Here is a 22311-nt window from a genome sequence, read left to right on the forward strand (position 1 = left end):
TCTGGATCAGGATGGCAAAATACTTGCATTCTAACACTACACGTACAAAACATAATAGTCCAGCCTTTTAAGCAGAAAGCAAAGAACGTAGCATGGAAACCATAGCTTTGATAGTCCGGATGGAGAGACATTCTAATCCTAATCTAGGACCCAAACAGCCCTGATCCTGCAAAATGGTGACAAAGAAAACTGCCCACCTCTCTTTTCTACCCCGCCCCCCTCCAACCCCACAGGGCCCAACATTAACACGCTGGTCCTCAAGGAAACTTTGTTCTCCACCAACAAGCAGTCCTCTCCACCCTGTAGATCAGGTGTTTGCTCTGACATCCCAAAAGCTCCAGATTTGCCCTGAACTATTCTCATTGCCTACATGAAAGAGGAGTCATGGTGTTGTGCAAAAAAAAAAAAAAATCACCCAAGAAAGAGTATTCATTTTTCTGGACTCCTGCTACTGGGTACTGTACCTGGCATCTGTTGAACTCCCACAGCTGCTTGAGCACATGCTTCCTGTTCTTCCTGTAAGGAAGCACAGTGGGGAGCATAGTGAAGTCTCCATTCCTGGCATCAATAAACATCAGCCCCTAGGAAAATGTTGAGGACAGGGCAACCAGGCAGCCTGGTCCCACGCCCAGGCAGAGGTGGATATCTGCACAGACCCAAAGCAGAAGTGGGAACATAGAGCAAGGCACAGAAGAGACAGAACAGCTCATGGCCAGGAGCAGCTTTCTCTTCAGTGCCCAGCCGGCCTTAGTATGTTTGACTCTCCTCTCTAGAACCCACCTGCCCAGCCTCCATGGCTGACAGTAGCAGGCTGTCATTTGCCTAGCTCTTTTCAAATGAGAGCTGTGCAAAGCAGATAACATTACTGGAGTGATAGAGTTACTGTTAAGGTTTAATCCTTGTGCCTGGCCAGGACATTTCCTGGCAGCTGTCTCTGGAGCATCCCAAGTGTGGGCCAAGTGGCAGCTCCACGGGCAGACAGAGAAAGAGCTGGCACTTCATAGAATCATAGAATAGTAGGGTTGGGAGGGGCCTACAAGGCCATCGAGTCCAACCCCCTGCTCACTGCAGGAATCCAAGTCAGAGCATCCCTGACAGATGGCTGTCCAGCCTCGTCTTGAACGCCTCCAGTGAGGGAGAGCCCACCACCTCCCTAAGTAATTGGTTCCATTGTCGTATTGCTCTAACAGTCAGGACGTTTTTCCTGATGTTCAGCCGGAATCTGGCTTCCTGTAACTTGAGCCCATTATTCTGTGTCCTGCACTCTGCGATGATCAAGAAGACATCCTGGCCTTCTTCTCTGTGACAACCTTTCAAGTACTTGAAAAGTGCTATCTTATCTCCCCTCAGTCTTCTCTTCTCAAGGCTAAACATGCCCAGTTCTTTCAGTCTCTCTTCATAGGGCTTTGTTTCCAGTCCTCTGATCATCTTTGTTGCCCTCCTCTGAACCCTCTCCAGTTTGTCTGCATCCTTCTTCAAGTGTGGTGCCCAGAACTGGATACAGTACTCCAGATGAGGCCTAACCAGTGCTGAGTAGAGGGGAACTAGTACTTCCCGGGATTCGGAAGCTATGCTTCTATTAATGCAGCCCAAAAGGGCATTGGCCTTTTTTGTAGCCACATCACATTGTTGGCTCATATTCAGCTTGTGATCGACAACAATTCCAAGATCCTTCTCGCTTGTAGTGTGGTTGAGCCACGTATCCCCCATCTTGTAACTGTGCATTTGGTTTCTTTTTCCTAGGTGCAGAACTTGGCATTTGTCCCTATTAAATGTCATTCTGTTGTTTTCTGCCCAGCGCTCCAGTCTATCCAGGTCACTTTGAATTTTGTTTCTGTCTTCCAAAGTATTAGCTATCCCGCCCAATTTTGTGTCATCTGCAAATTTGATCAGCATTCCCTGCACCTCCTCCTCCAAGTCATTCATAAAAATGTTGAAGAGCACTGGGCCCAGGACTGAGCCCTGTGGTACCCCACTCGTTACCTCTCCCCAGTTTGAGAAGGTCCCATTGATAAGCACTCTTTGAGTCCGATTCTGTAGCCAATCAAACTTGCAGCAATGTTGCAGTCTTCAGCTCCATGCATGGCACCTTTAAAGTAGTTCTCTGCCAATTTTAAAAAATCTATTAGTTTCTGTCATTTGTGTGGGGGGAGGCAAAAAGAAACTGCACCCAAAAATTGTAGGAAGGGGTGAGACTTTTGAAGATATTTCTCAGGATGCAGGGCTTCAGTGCTTGCCTTACTGAAAGAAGCTGGCTGCTTTCTTTACCACCACCACCCCTTCTGTCCTTGCAGCCTTTCCAGCTCCTTCAGCTTCTTGGAAAGCCCTCCAGAGGACTTAGCCAGGCCTTCCTCCCTTGGGGCTTCTAGTGCTGCTGCCTGCTGAGTGCCTGAAAGCTGAGAGAGGCATTTTTGGTTTTGCTTTGTTGTTATTAAAAGTCCTTTTAATAACAACAACAGCAACTCCTCCTCTCTCAGCTTTCAGGCACTTGGCAGGCAGCAGCAAAGGGAAACCCCAAGGGCTTCATATAATTATATGAAAGAAGTTCACATTTTATGTCAAAAGGGAAACTGGTTTATGTCGGGGACAGAAGGAACCTCTTGGAAAAGCCAGTCTAGGCCACTTGCAGTCCATACTACAAAGCTGACAGGAGCTGGGAAGCATCTGGTTTGGGTTAAATCATCCCTAGTGGATGAAAATGAAAATGTTTTTGATTGCCCAAATATATAAGGGGAGGAAATATGGCATGAGTATATGCTGGAACATGATAGCCAATCAAAGAGGCCTAAGTGCCATAGCAAAAAATGCACATGCCAGAGACATCTGGGGAGGGACACCATGTTTCTATGCAAATGCCAGAAGCCTCCAAGCCAAAATGGGAGAGCTGGAGTGCCCAGTTGTAAAGGAGAACTTAGATATAGTGGGCATTATGGAAATCAGGTGGAATGGAGAGAAACAGTGGGATACAGTCATGTCTGGATATCAACTCTACAGGAAGGACTGGGACGGGCATACTGGAGGAGGTGTTGCACTGTACGTCAAAGAGGGCACAGTGTCAAGCACACTAGAACATCTCAAAGGGGCAGATTCTTCCACAGAAGTGCTGTGGGTGACAATACCAGGCTCTAAAACTAATCTAGTACAAGGAACATGCTATTGTCCCCTAGACCAGAATACTCCCGAGTGACCTTGAGATGGAAAACAAAATCAGGGAGGCCTCCAAATGAGGAAGTGTTGAAATAATGGGCTTCAACTTCAGTTACCCCCACATTCACTGGATGTTCCAGTCATGACAAAGAGGTTAAATTTCTCAGTGCCCTAAACAGCTGTGCACTAGAACAGCTGGTCATGGAACCCACCAGGGGGAAGGCAACTCTGGATTTAATCCTAAGTGGTGTCACCCAGGACCATATACAAGTCGTAAAAGTTGTTGAACCAACTGGAAACAGTGATGACAGTGCTATCAGATGTAAGATATATTTACTGTAAGTGGGAAATTGCCAAGGAAATCCAACACAGTCACATTTGACTTCAGATGAGAAAACTTCTCTAAAATGAGGGAACTGGTAAAAAGGAAGTTGAAAGGGGGAGTAAAGATGACTAAATCCGTTCAAAATGCTTGGAGGTTACTCAAAACCACAATAATAGAAGTTCAGCTAGAATGTATACTGCAGGTTAGGAAAGGTAGCACCAAGTCCAGGAGGTCACCAGCATGGTTAACAAGCACTGTCAAGTAAGCTATTAGTGAAAAGAAGGCTTCCTTCAGGAAATGGAAGCCTTGTCCAGATGAGGAAGCCAAAAGGGAGAGAACAAGCTTGCACAAAGGAGATACAAGGCAACAATAAGAGATGCAAATTTTTTTTTGCAAAAAAAGAGATGTGAGTACCAGACCACCTTACCTGTCTCCTGAGAAACCTGCATGAGGGTCAAGAAGCAACAGTAAGAACCGGACATGGAACAACCGATTGGTTCAAAATTGGGAAAGGAGTACGACAAGGCTGCATATTGTCGCCCTGCTTATTTAACTTATATGCAGAGTACATCATGAGAAATGCCGGGTTGGATGAATCACAGGTCGGAATTAAGATTGCTGGGAGAATTATCAACAACCTCAGATACGCAGACGATACCACCCTAATGGCAGAAAGAGAAGAGGATCTAAGGAGCCTCTTGTTGAGGGTGAAAGAGGAGAGTGCAAAAGCTGGTTTGAAACTCAACATTAAAAAAACTAAGATCATGGCATCTGGCCCCATCACTTCCTGGCATATAGAAGGGGAAGAAATGGAAGCAGTGACAGATTTTATTTTCTTGGGCTCCAAGATCATCGCAGACGGTGACCGTAGCCATTAAATTAAAAGACGTTTGCTCCTTGGGAGGAAAGCTATGGCAAACCTAGACAGCATAGTAAGAAGCAGAGACATCACCTTGCCGACAAAGGTTTGAAAAATCAAAGCTATGGTTTTCCCAGTAGCAACGTATGGCTGTGAGAGCTGGACTATAAGGAAGGCTGAGTGCCGAAGAACTGATGCCTTCGAACTGTGGTGCTGGAGAAGACTCTTACGAGTCCCCTGGACTGCAAGGAGGTCAAATCAGTCACTCCTAAAGGAAATCAACCCTGACTGCTCATTGGAAGAACAGATACTGAAGCTGCAGCTCAAATATTTTGGCCACCTAATGAGAAGAGAAAAGTCACTGGAAAAGACCCTGATGCTGGGAAAGACTGAAGGCAAAAGGAGAAGGGGACGGCAGAGGATGAGGTGGCTAGATAGCATCACTGATGCAATGAATATGGACTTGAGCACACTCCGGGAGAGAGCACAGGACAGGAAGGCCTGGCGTGCTATGGTCCATGGGGTCACGAAGAGTCGGACATGACTGAACAACTGAACAATTGCTAACAATGTCAAGGCCAACAACAAAGAATTCTTTAAATATACCAGAAGCAGGACACCAGCTACGGAGGCAGTTGGACTGTTGGATATCAATGGAGATAAAGGAGTATTAAAGGAGGATAAGGAGATTGCAGAGAAGCTGAATGAATTCTTCTCATCAGTCTTCACTGCAGAAGATATAGGACAGATACCTGTGCCTGAACAGATGTTTTTAGGAAGGGAGTCTGAGGAACTGAGGCAAACAGCCGTGAGAAAAGATAAAATTCTCAGCCTTACTGATAAACTGAATGTTAATAAATCTCCAGGCCCACATGGTATCCATCCTAGAGTTCTCAAAGACCTCAAATATGAAATTGCTGATCTTCTGACCAAAATATGCAACTGTCCCTAAGATCAGCCTCTGTGAAGGATTGTTGGTCTCACCCCAACAACCCTGCAAGGTAGGCCAGGCCCAACTTGGCCACAGGTTCCCCCAAAGTTGACCCAGTAGCTCCCTTCCCAGGCCAATTTGCACTGTATTTAGCACTGAAGTTATACAGGACACACCACACCAACTGGAAGTTGGGTAAAAGTTTATTAGGGGAAAGGAACAAACAGGAAGGAAAGGGGAGAAGTGTTAGGTTGTACAGGAAATTACAAGCAAGTTACAATCCTCGAAGCAAAACCAGAAACACCAAGCACCAAGGTACACACTCCCAAGAGCAAAATAATAAAGCTAGCTAGTCTATCCTATACATCCCAAAGTATGGGCCTCTCAGGATAGCCATCAACCAGCAGCACACTCTAGTACCATCAGGGCCAAGAAGAAGCACCTGCCCCTTCTTTAGCCCTCTTTTTATTGCCCAGCCCTAGCAACTCAGGGCAGATTTGAAGCACCCAATCAAAGCCCAGTCCCTGGACACCCCACTCCACCCCCCAAGGAGGCTGAATCTTCCCACCAGGCATGGCTGTTATCATTTTCCCAATTAGCCAGAGCAGAGGGTGGTCTTGAGTTGCTGGGCTGAGAAACGGCCAAAAGACAATCAACCTCCAGGTGGCTATTTCGTATGTGACTACCCAAGTGGCCTTCATGGCTACCGCTTCTGCTATCCCATTCTTGACAGCCTCTATACCAGAGGACTGGAATGTGGCCAATGTAACACCAATTTTCAAAAAGGGATCCAGGGGGGATCCAGGAAATTACAGGGCAGTTAGCTTAATGTCTGTTCCCAGTAAATAGGTTGAAAGCATTATTAAAGATAAAATTAGAAAACATATAGAAAGACAAGCCCTGCTGAAAAAGAATCAACACACCTTCCACAAAGGTAAGTCCTGTCTCACTAACCTTTTAGAGTTCTTTGAGAGTGTCAATAAACATGTGCACAGGGGTGATCTCATAGCCATTATTTACTTGGACTTCCAAAAGGCTTTTGACAATGTCCCTCACCAAAGACTCCTGAGCAAATTTAGCAATCGTGGAATAAGAAGAGAGGCTCTCTTATGGATCAGTAACTGGTTAAAGAACAGAAAGCAGAGAGTAGGAATAAATGGTAAATTCTCCCAATGGAGGGATGGGATCCCACAAGGATCTCTCCAAACTGGGAGAATGGGCATCTAATAGCAAATGTGGTTCAATGTAAGCATGTGTAAAGTGGAGCACTTTGGGGCAAAAAATCCCAACTTCAAGTATAACCTGATGGCATCTGAACTAGCAGTGACTGACCAAGAAAGAGATCTTGGGGTTGTGGTGGACAGCTCGATGAAAATGTCAACACAGTGTGTGGCCGCTTAAAAAAGGCAAACTCCATGTTAGGAATAATCAAGAAAGGAATTGAGACTAAAAGTGCCAATATCATACTGCCCTTATACAGATCTATGGTGCAACTACACTTGGAATACTGTGTACACTTTTGGTCACCACACCGACAATATCTTTATATTGTAGAGCTGGAAAAAGTGCAGAAAAGGGCAACTAAAATGATCAAGGGGCTGGAGCAACTCCGTTATGAGGGAAGGTTACAACTGCTGGGATTGTTTAGCTTGGAAAAAGGGTAAGACGTGGCGGAGGTGTATAAAATTATGTATGGTGTGGAGAATGTGGATAGCGAGACATTTTTCTCCCTCTCTCACAATACTAGAACCCAGGGTCATCCCATGAAGTTGATGGGTGGGAGATACAGAACAGATAAAAAGAAGTACTTCTTTACACAGCACATAGTTAAACTATGGAATTTGCTACTACAACATGTAGCGAAGGCGACAGTGATGTTCCTGCCTGGGGTCCACCTTTCCCCCAGCCTCCACCTCTGAAACTGGGAAACAAACCCTCAGGAACGTCTGCATTCACTTTGGGACAGCTGTACCCACCGTCCCACAAGCTTCAGCCCTTTTACTCTCTCTGGAGTCCAGATAGACTCAGGGCATCTCTACACCAGCCTAAAATATCAGCCTGCCCACACTTTAAGACCAGAAAGAGAGGCCCTTCCTATTTGCCCACTCGTGAGAGCGGTCAGGTGGGTGAACACATGTGAGACAGCCTTCTCTGCAGTGGCCCCACATCTTTGGAACAAGCTGCTATCGGAGGTCTGCCATGCTCTGTCATCACAGACTTTTAAGAAGGCCTTGAAAATGTATTATTTTACCTTGGCCTTCTATTGATATAACTGCTACTGTTGCTGTTGCGGCTGTTAACATCACTGTTGGTATTATTGTTGGTTTTAATTGATGTTTTTATTGTTGGCTTTTACTGTTGTTTTTATTGTTTTTATGTTTTTAACACTTTTAATATTTTAACAGTTTTTATGTATTTTAAATATTTGGAATGAATGAATGAATAAAATCCTGCATTTAAAACAGGGCTTTCTGCTTCCATTTTAAATGCAGGATCACAACTAACTCCCTTTACATGCGCTTCCTTTCCCGCCTCCCCTTCTCCCTCCCTTTCCCCCCCCTTCTCCCCGTATCTGAGTCTTCCATTATCTTTCATTGATCTTGCTCCTCTTCTTGCCTCTTTCACTCTTTTCACTGAGGAAACTGAAGCGGAACACAAGGGGGGGTAGTTTGATAGCTCATTATCTGAGATCTATTTAAAAACCGGACAAAGGGCATTTAGAGCAGGAGACACCCTAGGGGGTCATGGCGTCATATAAAGACACCACAAACTTCCGTGAAGGAGCTTTAACATCCTTTAAAACAGACAACATCCTTTCCAAATCACAGACTTAGGGAGCAATCCTTCTGGGATAGGCGGCCGCCTCTGAACTCGGAGGCGACTGCCCAGCCAATGTAGGGCAGGAGAAGCGCAGAGGGGATTGTCCCCTCCATGCTTCAGCCGCCCTGCATTTGCAAGTAGACAGTCGATTTCGGCTGTCTAGCCACAGGAAGGCAGAGTGGGGGAAGCAGCTGCTGGACAACACGTTGGATGTGTCATACCAGCATTTCTGCCTCCCCCACCCCAGAACACCCCCAGGAATGCCCAGCTTTCACTGCTCCGCACTCCTCTTCCAAGCACGGAGCACGGGACCATTCCACACTGCCTACGAGGCAGCGCAGGAGGAGGGGAAGTTTGGTTCTCAGGGAACCGACCTCGGAGCGCAGTCTCTGAGGTCAGTTCGCAGAAGCCGACATATCCTAAGGCCGTCTAGCTGCTGACTAGTGGCCATAGGATTGCACCCTTACTGTGTTTTCTGCATTCCCCTTCTGTGTGTGTGTGTGTGTGTGTGTGTTTTTCAAACCAGGTTTGTATAATATTTAATAATACAACAGAATTGCAGCTCCAGCCTATCCAGTGCAGACAGAAAGAGCTCTATTAAGGCATTTCAGGACTCCTATATCTTTAAATACTTCTTTTTTGCAGGTTCAGCCCATTTTATTGCTTCCTATTGACCGCTGCTGTGGGATTAGTAAGTAATTTTCCCTTGAGTAGCCTCCCCCAACCTGGTGCCCTGCAGATGTTTTGGACTTCAATTCCCATCAGCCCCAGCTAGTATGGTAATGGTCAGGGATACTAGAAGTTGTAGTCCAAAACATCTGGAGGGCACCAACTTGGGGAAGGCTGCCCTTGAATATCTTCTCTGTGAATTGTCCTATCTCAGTTTCTTGTTCCCATGTGTAGTGGGGGAGAGTCTTTAATTATTGAGTTCCTCTCATTATTTTTTATTTTATTTTTTCCTTGTTATTACATTAAAAAAATAATGAGAGGGACTCATTAATTAAAGACCTCCTACCACCATAGGAAAAGAATGGCATGGGACAATTCACAAAGAGGGAATTCAAAGGGAAATTGCTCACTAATCCCCCCAGCCATAAAGCAGTACAATTAGTTACTATAGATCAGGGATTCTAACGCAAAGAATAAAAGTGGCCAGTAGAGCTGCACAAAGACCTTGTCAAAGGTAACCAGTTATACTACTGTACATGGGAGGAATACTGAGGCTAAGAGATAAGCAATTAGCACAAGGCCAGCCATAGCAGAGATTTTTTAAAAATCAATTGTACTTGCTGTTCTTTAAACTATTGGAGCCAGAAATCTTTAAGCCAATCCACTGTAAACCACGCAGAGATCTACCAGTAGACTTTGCCCTACCTTTTGCCCACCTCTACCTTAAACGGTTTGGGCCCAAGTTACTTGAAGGGCCACCTTCACTCATACCAGTCTGCTCATACTCTGAGGTCATCAACAGAGGCCCTTCTGACTTGTCTGCCACCAAGAGCAGTTAGGATGGTGAGTATGAGGGAGATGGCCTTTTTGGTAGTGGACCCAATGCTCTGGAATGAGCTTCCATTGAGGAGTTCATCAGGCCCATTCTTTACTGGCCTTGAGGAAAACTCTGAAGGCCTACTTGTTTTCAGTTACTTTTCCCTGAATTGTATTTTGGGGCTGCTGGTTTGAATTGTAATTGCTGGTGTTTATTGTTTTTATTTTATATAAAGTATTTATTTTACTGTTTCATTGTATTGTTTCCTTTATTATGTATACCATCTTGGGCGGGTTCAACCCTTAAAATTTAAATAATTTTAAATGAATGAATGAATGTAGACTCCTACCAACTGCAGTGCTGAGTAGCACACTGTCCAACCCCCTGCACTGAGCCTAAATGGCCCCTTCCAACTCTATGATTCTATCCATGTGCAAATGTCTCAGGACAGTGGGCAGCAGAATCATGATTTGATTTACCTTACATCCATGTTGTCAAAGAAGGGGCAGGAGATTCATGCTTTAATGTGGCCACCAGGATTTGCAAGTTAATTTCTGTGTGTTTTTAGTAGCAAGAAGAAACAAGTCCAGTTCTACTCTGCAGCTGTTTCAGTGGAATTCTATGTTTTTTTCCAGTATCACAGCATGGGTTGTAAGCATGGGCTGACTTTGCTGTGCTGCTTGATAAAGGAGGAATTTGTGGCTGAGCCATAACCGAAAACGGAACTAGGAATGTGTCAACTGTACAGCTGTTGAGGAGTTGCTAAATCTGGAGTCAAGAAGCTCCGTAACTGAAAGCAGCCTTCTCCAACCAGTGCCCTCCAGATGTGTTGGACTACAATTCCCAGCATCCTGAGGCCATTGCTTTCATTTCTCTTTAGACAATTGGATTGTCTGCGCACAATTGCCTTGCTCACGTGTTTCCTCCACACACAAGGCTCACATGTGGAGGGAACAGCAGGGCTGCACTACCCAGCCGCACTGCAACATGTCTGTCTTCCCACCCCTCTGATCTCTGCGAGGTCATTGAAGGTTTGAAAGGGGAGTTAGCTGTACTCACGTAGGCTCCTCTGCATAATCGGATGCCTCAATTACCCAGGGCACCTGATTGCATGGAGGACTGCCTTCACACCTTTGCCAAACACAAGGAGGTCGAGGGTGAAGCCAGCCTGGGGTAGGGACACTGGTGGCCACTGAGGGCTGTGGGTTTCTGAGGGCCCCTGGGCCCCTCCCTCAGTGAGCCTACTTTCTCACCGCCATTGTCACCAGCTGCTATTGCTCCTCATCCTCCATCTCATCACTGCTATCACTTGCTTACTTGTCAGGCAGAGAGCCAGGGAGCAAGGAGACAGTGACGTCTCCTCGTCCTCCTCCTCACTGCCACTGTTGTCTAGGTAAGAGAGAGAAGCAGGGGAACAAAGTAGGTTGCAGTGGTGAAGAGGAGGAGCAGCTCCAGGGGGCCTCTGCTGGGGTGTGGGTCTTTGGCAGGTGCCCAACCATGCCCACCCTTGATGCAGCCTTGCTGGTGGTGCAACCAGCTAGGCGCAAAGATGCCAAGCGCGGGGGGGGGGTGATCTGCTCTCCACGTGTTAGCCCTATATAGGGAGGGAATGCCTGCGTGAGGCTAATATCAGATCCTGCAGTGACAAGTTCATATACCAAGGACAGGAATAAGGAACAATTAGTTTCAGTGGGGTCTGCTTGAATTAGGATCTGGAGGATGGCTTCTCCAGCCCATGGTTCTCGAGTTCAATTGCTAAAGCTAGAGGCTCAGGCAGGGGCCTGAATGCAGTAGGCAGAAGGTAGTGCTCTGTTGATCAGTTAAGGAAGAAGGCCGGATGCCCAGAATGTATTCCAGGCTTGGCTTATCCAGAAGCTTCATGCTGCCTGCCTGTCCAATTATACCACCTGGTTTGGCAAATGAGGGTTTACATTACATCACATAATTTGTCTAAACTGCACTTAGGAAATTTTTTTTAGCCCTGTCTTACCATGTTTTAGGAATAAATATGAGAGTTTCCCGCTTGAAAAGGATCATATGACAAAACACTTTGAGAATAAATGAGCAATCCATGCAGCTGATTTCCTCCTGTGTTGTATATCTTACGGGGGGTGCTGATGCTGTGGAGCTGATTTGGCATTCCCTTCTGCACCTCAAGAGCGCTCAGGAGCCTGTGCACATGTAGTCCATATAGTGTGGTGTGGTGGAGAGCCAGTGTGCTGTAGCGGTTAGAGTGTTGGATGGGGACCTGGGTTCTAGTCCCCTCTTGGCCATGAAGCTCACTGGGTGACTCTGGGACAGTTCACTGACTCTCAGAGCCTCATCACACAGGCTTTTTATTTTGTAGTTTAACAGGGCTTCTTTTTCCGCATTCTGAGATAAAGATCAGCTCTTTACACAAGCAAGTTCTCTGCAGCCTTGGGTTAGAGAACGAGCTGTGGATCAGCGGGTCTCCGGAGGGATTCAAGTCTCTCTCTCTCTCTGCAAAGCAGTGCAGGGTGTGTGTGTGGCTTCGTTGCTGTCAGCTGTTTACAAGAGGGGTCACTTGTCTTCCTCCTCCTCCACGGCTAGTTCCACACTTGCATTGAGCCTCTCCTAACCCAGCCAAGAATACTCTCCTCCCAGCCCAGGTCAACAGATAAGACATGCTGGAGGGTGCGGGGGAAGGCAATTGTGATTTTCCTGCTAATGCAATGGCTTCTTCTTCCCAGTCTGTGATTATAGCGCAACTGCACATTTACACACAGCCATTAAAGTGGATTTACTTTTAAATAGGGGATTATCTCTGGGGGCTCTGTGTGTGTGTGTGTGTGTGTGTGTGTGTGATAAAGATCAAAAGCAGCTGGATGTCTCCTAGAGATTGACGGCATCATGTAAATGACCCACAAACTTCTGTGAGTGACCAATCAGGAGTGCACAATAAATGCCTCGTGTAAAGACAGCCTCAGCCTAACCTACCTCACAGGCTTGTTGTGAGGATAAAATGGAGAGGAGGGGGATGATCATGTTTGTCACCTTGAGCTCCTTGGGGGAAAGGTGGGATATAAATGTAACAAACAACCAAACGGTGTTCATGATTCTGGCTCCCAGCTTGAGAGGTTCCCTGTTCAAGCTCTAGATTCCTGGCTGACAAGCATAGCCTTTCATGCAAAAGTCTCTGTGTACAATTTTTAAATGTACTGCTGGGCCTTGTATGGTCATGAACCCATGTGGTTTACAGCCAGTCAAGGACTGTTTCAGTTAGATTTTCAAATTACGATAAAATGAGATAGAGCTGAGCAAGGATGAGGGGAATTCTGGTGACACAGTGAAAGCAGCAGGGGTTACACCAGAGGCCAGGGCCATCATAGGCTGTGTGTTACCGCCGCCTGACTGAGTAGATACTTGCTCAGACATGTCTGGATCAGGATGGCAAAATACTTTCATTCTAACACTCCACATACAAAACAAACAGAGAACGTAATAGTCCAGCCTTTTAAGCAGAAAGCATTGGACTTGAAGGAATCACAGAATCATACAATAGTAGGGTTGGAAGGGGCCTACAAGGCCATCAAGTCCAGCCCCCTGCTCAATGCAGGAATCCAAGTCAGGAACGTAGCATGGAAACCATAGCTTTGATAGTCTGGATGGAGAGACATTCTAATCCTAATCTAGGACCCCAACAACCCTGATCCTGCAAAATGGTGACAAAGAAAACTGCCCACCTCTCTTTTCTACCCCGCCCCCCCTCCAACCCCACAGGGCCCCACATTAACACGCTGGTCCTCAAGGAAACTTTGTTCTCCACCAACAAGCAGTCCTCTCCACCCTGTAGATCAGGTGTTTGCTCTGACATCCCAAAAGCTCCCTGAACTATTCTCATTGCCTACATGAAAGAGGAGTCATGGTGTTGTGCAAAAAAAAAAAAAAATCACCCAAGAAAGAGTATTCATTTTTCTGGACTCCTGCTACTGGGTACTGTACCTGGCATCTGTTGAACTCCCACAGCTGCTTGAGCACATGCTTCCTGTTCTTCCTGTAAGGAAGCACAGTGGGGAGCATAGTGAAGTCTCCATTCCTGGCATCAATAAACATCAGCCCCTAGGAAAATGTTGAGGACAGGGCAACCAGGCAGCCTGGTCCCACGCCCAGGCAGAGGTGGATATCTGCACAGACCCAAAGCAGAAGTGGGAACATAGAGCAAGGCACAGAAGAGACAGAACAGCTCATGGCCAGGAGCAGCTTTCTCTTCAGTGCCCAGCCGGCCTTAGTATGTTTGACTCTCCTCTCTAGAACCCACCTGCCCAGCCTCCATGGCTGACAGTAGCAGGCTGTCATTTGCCTAGCTCTTTTCAAATGAGAGCTGTGCAAAGCAGATAACATTACTGGAGTGATAGAGTTACTGTTAAGGTTTAATCCTTGTGCCTGGCCAGGACATTTCCTGGCAGCTGTCTCTGGAGCATCCCAAGTGTGGGCCAAGTGGCAGCTCCACGGGCAGACAGAGAAAGAGCTGGCACTTGCGGCAATGTTGCAGCCTTCAGCTCCATGCATGGCACCTTCACTCAAGCAGGGTTCAGTGGTAATTTCTATAGTTAAAACTTTTATGTTCTTCCACCATGCCTGGAACTCTGTGCCTAACAGCTGAGTGACGTGCAGTAACTCAGTGGCGTTTTCCCTAGCGTTTGAGTTGGGAACTGAAGTTCTGGCTGTCATGCAGGCCTTGTTGCTGCCCAGTTATTGCTCTTCCACTGTAAGCTACATGTGGAATGGCAACTGACTTTCCACTCTTCCACAGGTAATGTGCTTTTTTGTGTGTATATCCTGCTATGTTCCATGCACACCAGCAGGCATGCTATAGCCGTGTGAGCCGGGAAGAAACAATTCACCTGGGCAGACAATTTTAGTATAAATACTTTTTAAACATGGAAGGAGCAATCCTATGGCTGCTAGACAGCAGCTAGACGGCCATAGGATATCATGTTATTCAGGAACTGACCTCGGAGCCCACGCTCCAAGGTCGGTCCCTGGAGAACCGACCTCCCCCCACTTTCATGCCGCCTCAGAGGCAGTGCAGAACAGCCCCATCCTCTGCACTCTCAAGAGAAGTGCAGAGCAGTCAAAAAGGCGTGGCTGCGGGCATTCTGGGGCGGGGAAGGCGGAAATGCCTGTACGACACATCCTATGTATGACACATCCTATGTGTCATACAGCGGCCTCCTTCCCCGCTCTGTCTTCCCGTGGCTAGATAGCTGCAATCGGCTGTCTAGCCGAAAATGCAGGGCAGGAGAAGCGCGGAGGGAATGATCCCCTCTGTGCTTCTCCTGCCCCACCTTGGATAGGCAGTTGCCTCTGAGTTTGGAGGCAGCTGCCTATCTGGATAGGATTGCGCCCTAAATCAATTTTTAAATGTACACTAAAGTGCTTTTTACAAATTTAGATGCTATTGTGGAAATATTTAAATAATTGTGGAATATTGAAAAAGTAGGTGAAAGTATGTTTTAGCATCAATTTAAAGATGGGGAAAACATATTTAAAAATGATACTGACAGGAAAAGTGGTGTATTTCTTTATTTTTAATTAATTTTATAACAGATACCTAAATGCATTTGCATTTAAGCAGTTTTGCACAAACAGTTCATTTTACATTTAAAAAAATGGTTGAAAAGGTGTTTTAGCGCATATGTAAAGATCAATATAAAAATAAATACACATGAAAGTAAACACATTGTAAAATGGTTGAAAAGGTGTTTTAGCGCATATGTAAAGATCAATATAAAAATAAATACACATGAAAGTAAACACATTGTAAAATGGTAAAATGGTAGAATGGCAGTAATAAAGGTATGTTGAAAGGTAGGGGTGTGGCTCACCCACTCAGTACATCACTGCATATATCAAAACCACATCTCTCAAAAAAGATGGAAGAGTAGTACTAAGAATGGTTCATACCTGCTATGATTTCGCTGCTGTTCCATCCTTTACAAAAACAGTTTATTTTCTTTGTTCTAAAGAAAGATCCCCTTCATGGATCACTGCCTTGTTGTGGCGAAGGGGCTTGCATAACTCAGTGAAGCCATAAGCTATGCCGTGCAGGGCCACCCAAGACGGACAGGTCATGGCAGAGAGTTCTGACAAAATGTGGTCCGCTGGAGAAGGAAATGGCAACTCACTCCAGTATTCCTGCCAAGAAAACCCATGGAACGTATCACAAGGCTAAAAGATATGATGCCGCAAGATGAGCCCCTCAGGTCGGAAGGTGTTCAATATACTACTGGGGAAGAGCAGAGGGAATTTCCAAGTAGCACCAGAAAGAGTGAAGCGGCTGGGCCAAAGCCGAAAGGACACTCAGCTGTGGATGTGTCTGGTGGTGAAAAGAAAGTCCAGTGCTGTAAAGAACAATATTGTTTAGGAACCTGGAATGTAAGATCAATGAATCAAGGAAAGCTGGAGGTGGTCAAACATGAGATGGCAAGATTGAACATCAACATCTTGGGAATCAGCGAACTAAAATGGACAGGCATGGGCGAATTTAATTCAGGTGACCATTATATCTTCTGCTGTGGGCAAGAATCCCTTAGAATAAATGGAGTAGCACTCATAGTCAACAAAAGGATGGGAAAAGCAGTACTGGGGTACAATCTCAAAAACGACAGAATGATCATAGTACGAATCCAAGGCAAACCATTCAACATCACAGTAATTCAAGTCTATGCCCCAACCACTGAGGCCGAAAAAGCTGAGGTTGATCGGTTCTATGAAGGCCTACAACACCTTCTAGAACTAACACCAAAAAAAGACGTCCTCTTCATCATAGGGGATTGGAATGCTAAAGTAGGAAGTCAAGAAATCACTGGGATAACAGGCAAGCATGGCCTTGGTGTACAAAATGAAGCAGGACAAAGGCTAATCGAGTTTTGCCAAGAGAACACGCTGATCATAGCAAACACTCTTTTCCAACAGCACAAGAGGCGACTCTACACATGGACATCACCAGATGGTCAATATCGAAATCAGATTGATTATGTCCTTTGCAGCCAAAGGTGGAGAAGCTCTATACAGTCAGTAAAAACAAGGCCTGGAGCTGACTGTGGCTCAGATCATGAGCTGCTTCTTGCAAAATTTTGGCTTAAACTGAAGAACGTAGGGAAAACCACTAAACCATTCAGGTATGACCTAAATCATATCCCTGATGAATATACAGTGGAGGTGAGGAATAGATTTCAGGGATTAGACCTGATAGACAGAGTGCCTGAGGAACTATGGACGGAGATCCGTAACATTGTTCAGGAGGCAGCAACTCAATCCAGCCCAAAGAAAAAGAAATGCAAGAAAGCAAAGTGGCTGTCTAATGAGGCTTTACAAGTAGCTGAGGAAAGAAGGGAAGCAAAAAGCAAGGGAGAAAGGGGAAGATATATCCAACTGAATGCAGAGTCCCAGAGAATAGCACGGAGAGACAAGAAGGCCTTCTTAAATGAACAATGCAAAGAAATCAAGGAAAACAACAGAATGGGAAAGACTAGAGATCTCTTCAAGAAAATCGGAGATCTCAAGGGAACGTTTTGTGCAAAGACAGGCATGATAAAGGACAAAGAAGGGAGGGACTTAACAAAAGCAGATGAGATTAAGAAGAGGTGGAAAGAATACACAGAAGAACTATACAGGAAAGATCTAAATGTCCCTGATAGCCATGATAGTGCGGTCACTGAACTTGAGCCGGACATCCTAGAGAGTGAAGGCAAGTGGGCCTTAGGAAGCATTACTAACAACAAAGCTAGCGGAGATGACAGTATTCCAGCCGAGCTATTGAAAATCCTAAAAGATGATGCTGTTAAAGTGCTGCACTCAAAATGCCAACAAATTTGGAACACTCAACAGTGGCCACAAGACTGGAAAAGGTCAGTTTACATTCCAATTCCAAAGAAGGGCAACGCCAAAGAGTGTTCAAACTACCGTACAATTGCGCTCATTTCACATGCCAACAAGGTTATGCTCAAAATCCTACAAGATAGGCTTCAGCAGTATGTGAACCGAGAACTACCGGACGTACAAGCTGGGTTTCGAAGAGGCAGAGGAACTAGAGATCAAATCACCAACTTTCGCTGGATCATGGAGAAAGCAAGAGAATTCCAGAAAAACATCTATTTCTGCTTCATTGACAACGCTAAAGCCTTTGATTTTGTGGATCACAACAAACTGTGGCAAATTCTTAAAGAGATGGGGGTACCAGACCACCTTACCTGTCTCCTAAGAAACCTGTACGAGGGTCAAGAAGCAACAGTAAGAACCAGACATGGAACAACCGATTGGTTCAAAACTGGGAAAGAAGTACGACAAGGCTGCTTATTGTCACCCTGCTTATTTAACTTATATGCAGAGTACATCATGAGAAATGCCGGGTTGGATGAATCACAGGTCGGAATTAAGATTGCCGGGAGAATTATCACAACCTCAGATACGCAGATGATACCACCCTAATGGCAGAAAGTGAAGAGGATCTCAAGAGCCTCTTGTTGAGGGTGAAAGAGGAGAGTGCAAAAGCTGGTTTGAAACTCAACATTAAAAAAACTAAGATCATGGCACCTGGCCCCATCACTTCCTGGCATATGGAAGGAGAAGAAATGGAAGCAGTGACAGATTTTATTTTCTTGGGCTCCAAGATCATCGCAGACGGTGACTGTAGCCATGAAATTAAAAGACGCTTGCTCCTTAGGAGGAAAGCTATGGCAAACCTAGACAGCATAGTAAGAAGCAGAGACATCACCTTGCCGACAAAGGTCCATCTAATCAAAGCTATGGTTTTCCCAGTAGTAACATATGGATGTGAGAGCTGGACTATAAGGAAGGCTGAGCACCGAAGAATTGATGCTTTCGAACTGTGGTGCTGGAGAAGACTCTTACGAGTCCCCTGGACTGCAAGGAGGTCAAATCAGTCCATCCTAAAGGAAATCAACCCTGAGTGCTCCTTGGAAGGACAGATACTGAAGCTGAAGCTCAAATATTTTGGCCACCTAATGCGAAAACTCCCTGGAAAAGACCCTGATGCTGGGAAAGATTGAAGGCAAAAGGAGAAGGGGACGGCAGAGGATGAGATGGCTAGATAGCATCACTGATGCAATGAATATGGACTTGAGCACGCTCTGGGAGAGAGCGCAGGACAGGAATGCCTGGCGTGCTATGGTCCATGGGGTCACGAAGAGTCAGACACGACTGAACGACTGAACAACAACAAAGAAAGATGGAAGAAAGATGGGGAAAAAAACATAGGAGTGGAACAATTTCTGACAGTATGTAGGTGCCATGTAAAAAGTGAGTGAATGAAGTGTGGCGATTCCACAGCTAGTGTGGAAGCACCCATCGCTTCAGAACAAATATTGGAAGGGTGCTTCCAAACTACATTTCAGCAGAGTTCTGGAATGCATTACTTCCCCCAACAGATGACTCTCCAGATGGAGCCAACAGTGGGACTACCAGATCCATGCTGGATCCCCTGCTTCCCAGGAATAGTATCTATCCAGGAGGGAGACCAACCTGACCCATCGATTGGCCAGAGAAGGAACAATTGCCGGGATCTCACTTCCCCTCCCTGCCAGAAAGAACACTCAGCATCAACTGCAGAAGGAAGAGGAAAGAACGCTCTGGACCCATCCATCAGCCTACAGAACAGAACCTCATTCAAGCAGGAACACCAGCAATGGAAGACCAGCCTGGCCTGATGTGCTGTTAAATGCCCACTTATAGCTCATCACCTTGTTCTGGCCTTGAAAAACTGATCTCCTCATCCTTTTCCCTCCACTCCCCTTCCCTCGTGTGTCTTGTCGTTCTGTTTGTAAGTCTGATGGTGGGGGCCCTCTCTCTCTATTTTATTTTGGGGAGACAATCATTGTTTGAAAAGCAGGATAAAAATATAGTAAATAAATAAGGCAGAATGGGAAAGAAGCCAAGCAGAGGGAACATTTCTGACTCAGGTTGCTCCAAATAGAGGGTGCCTAGCATTACCAGTTAGAAGGCACTGTGCAGCTATTCCATCTTTTCCTCCTTAATGGATTATTTTTGGAAAGAAAAAATATGGAAGGAGGACACACACAGGAGGGTTACAAGTGGAAGATGATGACATCTCCCCACACCCCCCTGTGAAATCCCATGAATGAGGCAGGGCAATTCCACAATAAAAGCCTTATCTGGAAACATCCTTACTAATTCTGAGTACGCTGTTACACATGATGCCTGTTGCGGCAGCTGCAATCCATTGTACCCCACTCTTCCCAAGTCTTTCTTTTGTTTCTCCACAGGCAACTAGACAGCCACCACTCACTCACAGGCAAGGATCTCCTGCCCTTCCCCCAAAAACCTGCTGCAGTAGCCATGACTGGTGAGAAACCTGCTGTTCCTATGTAGGGTTGTTGCAGAACCCTGAGTCAGAGAGACCACGGAGTGAAGGAAAAAGAGATTCTTTATTTAACGCGCGGGCTTAAGGCTGGAATCGTTTCCAAAGAGCCAGAAGCCCCGATTTACATTAGCACATTGGTTTTATAGACATTGTGACATATATGAAACGGCTCCTCCTCTTCCTCCCGCATGGGGTTGCAATCCTCAACATTTCTTCTCTTAGCACTATTGTTTATAATACAAGAACTGGGTTATAGGGTAGCCATGATAAGGAGAGAACAGAAGAGAACAGCAGAGAACAAGATATACAGTTGTATGACCTTTGACAAGATAAGGAATTCCTGTGTCTCGTCAGCTTACAACAATATATTCAAGGGAGAAAGAGCTCAGCAAGAACATGAAGCATGAGACTGCATGAGGCTACTTAGTCTGACCCCCGATATGGCTGCTACATTCCCCCCTTAAATGCATAATTTCATTACAATTATAGCATTACTGATAACTATACAAAGCTTTTTGTGACATACATATTACTTAGCCTTTTGTTGGGCTATTAGAGCGTAGAGGGCAGCAGTTTTACTAGCTGAGACATAAAACAGATTGGTTAAACAGCGCATAAGACAAGGAACGCAGAGACATAACAGAACTTTTATGAACAATACTGGTAGAATTAGGATGAACAATGCTTTTAAGCCAGCTAAGATCTGGAAGCCAAGGGGTTAACTAATTGAGCTAATTGTTTTGTCTTATTGTTTTGTTAGCTACTATATTGTGCAGCTTGTTGATCTGTTCATCTACAGCATTGCCATTATCAGTTAAGTTAAAACAACAGAGCTTTTGGTGTGTCTCACAACTTAAATGATGAAGAAGGAAGAGGTAATCTATACCAGCTCTGTTTTCTAGAACTGCACCTCTTAGATCACGCAACTCTTTATTTAACAATGACAATGCTTGTGAGGTGGCATTTATGCTTTTGGCTAAGCTGCAAGCTAACCGGTTGATTTCCAGACCATCAGCCAAGGCTAAACCTGGAACCTCAACTAGTGACATTGCTAAGGCCAATTTTTTTGAGTCAGAATATAACTGCACATGACTATTACAATTTTTAGTTAGTTGGAGTGCTCGAGGCTGCCGTTGACGGATTTTTTCAGGCTACAGGGGAAGAACTGGCACCAGTTCAATTGGCGGCTGAGGCAACATGGGTGGTTATCAGACAAGTTGGCAGGAATGAATGACCAAGTGCGGGAATTACATGTCTAAAACCATCCATGAGGCAAAAGTATGTGGGCATCATTAAAAGATATGTTTTGAATTTTATTACAGTGGAAGGGGGCCAGGGATAGCTTTGTATTTTCTGGAAAATTTTTTGACAATTAAGCATTCGTGCACACGTAGCATTTGTTTCAGCAATGATGGGGGTGCGTAGAGTGAACTCTGTAGGGGGTAGGATCTTTGCAACCACGCCCCAATTAGCATTTTGGGAATAAGTTAAACTTACACCATAAACTTTTAACATGGTATCTTTTTGAATTTTCCCAGGATGTCTACAGACAGGTATTAGGCAAGAGCTAATAAGCCTGTTTGCAGGTATACCTCTTGGCAAACAAAAATGTTTTACTCTCGTGATGTTAGCCAGGTGAAGCCAGTAATTATCAGCAAATCACTGGGACAAACTTCTTTTTCCAGGGGCAGACCCCCCTTTTTGCACCTTATTAAGGAAACACAATGCAACACTACTAACACTACAACACGCATGTTTGATCTTCTTTGGGATCTGACCGTACGCTGGGCAGCTATTCACCTGGCAAGCTGCAGTAGGGTCTAGTCCCCTTCTTCAATTCTCCAGTTGCAGGTCTGACCGTACGCAGGGGGACAGTTTCCCGGTGTGTCCACAGTAAGGTCTAGCCTGAGTCTTCTTACTGCTTTTTCAGAATGATTTTTAAAGGATTTTCAGGATTTCTGTTTATGGTCTACTTTCCCCCTCTCGCTCTCTTGACTCGTGTCCAGTGTATCCAGAGTTTAACTCCAGCTGCTTTCATAGCTGTGGGGGTGGAAAGTATGACAGTTTTCAGTCCTCTCCATCTGGGAGTCAAAGGGTTATTTTTCCCTCTTTAATTCATACTTTAACTCTTGGTTGGAAAGGATGAACTTCTGTGATGGGAATGGCTTATTTTCTAAGACAAAGCGACGCTGGGCTTGAAGAACTTTGTTTAGTGTTTGGACTTCTTGTTGCTTGCTTTTGATGCTGCTCCAGTGTCAATTATGAAGTCAATGTCACTGCCCCTCACAGTCAATGTCACGGCCCCTCTCAAGCTGTCTCCCTCTTCGCCCATTCTGGCCTCTTTGGTTTTTTCCTTTGTGTATTTGATTTATTTTAT

At 45.4% G+C, this 22311-nt stretch overlaps 1 protein-coding gene across 3 annotated transcripts in view; it reads right to left on the minus strand.

Moving 5' to 3' along the window:
- The window catches only part of LOC146347534 (uncharacterized), a 40543-nt gene that overhangs the window by 14853 nt on the left and 3379 nt on the right, over positions 1–22311 (minus strand). For all 3 annotated transcript variants that reach the window (XM_084850894.1, XM_084850893.1, XM_084850895.1), the window contains exons 2-4: positions 13532–13583; positions 1984–2104; positions 465–516 (exon numbers count right to left, since the gene is read on the minus strand). In XM_084850894.1, the coding sequence (XP_084707020.1) occupies positions 465–516; positions 1984–2104; positions 13532–13583 (225 nt within the window). The remainder of the gene's footprint in view (positions 1–464; positions 517–1983; positions 2105–13531; positions 13584–22311) is intronic.

Source organism: Heloderma suspectum, chromosome 4 (assembly GCF_057233095.1).
Source record: "Heloderma suspectum isolate Gila_16-S chromosome 4, 16-S_ref, whole genome shotgun sequence".
Taxonomy (NCBI): domain Eukaryota; kingdom Metazoa; phylum Chordata; class Lepidosauria; order Squamata; family Helodermatidae; genus Heloderma; species Heloderma suspectum.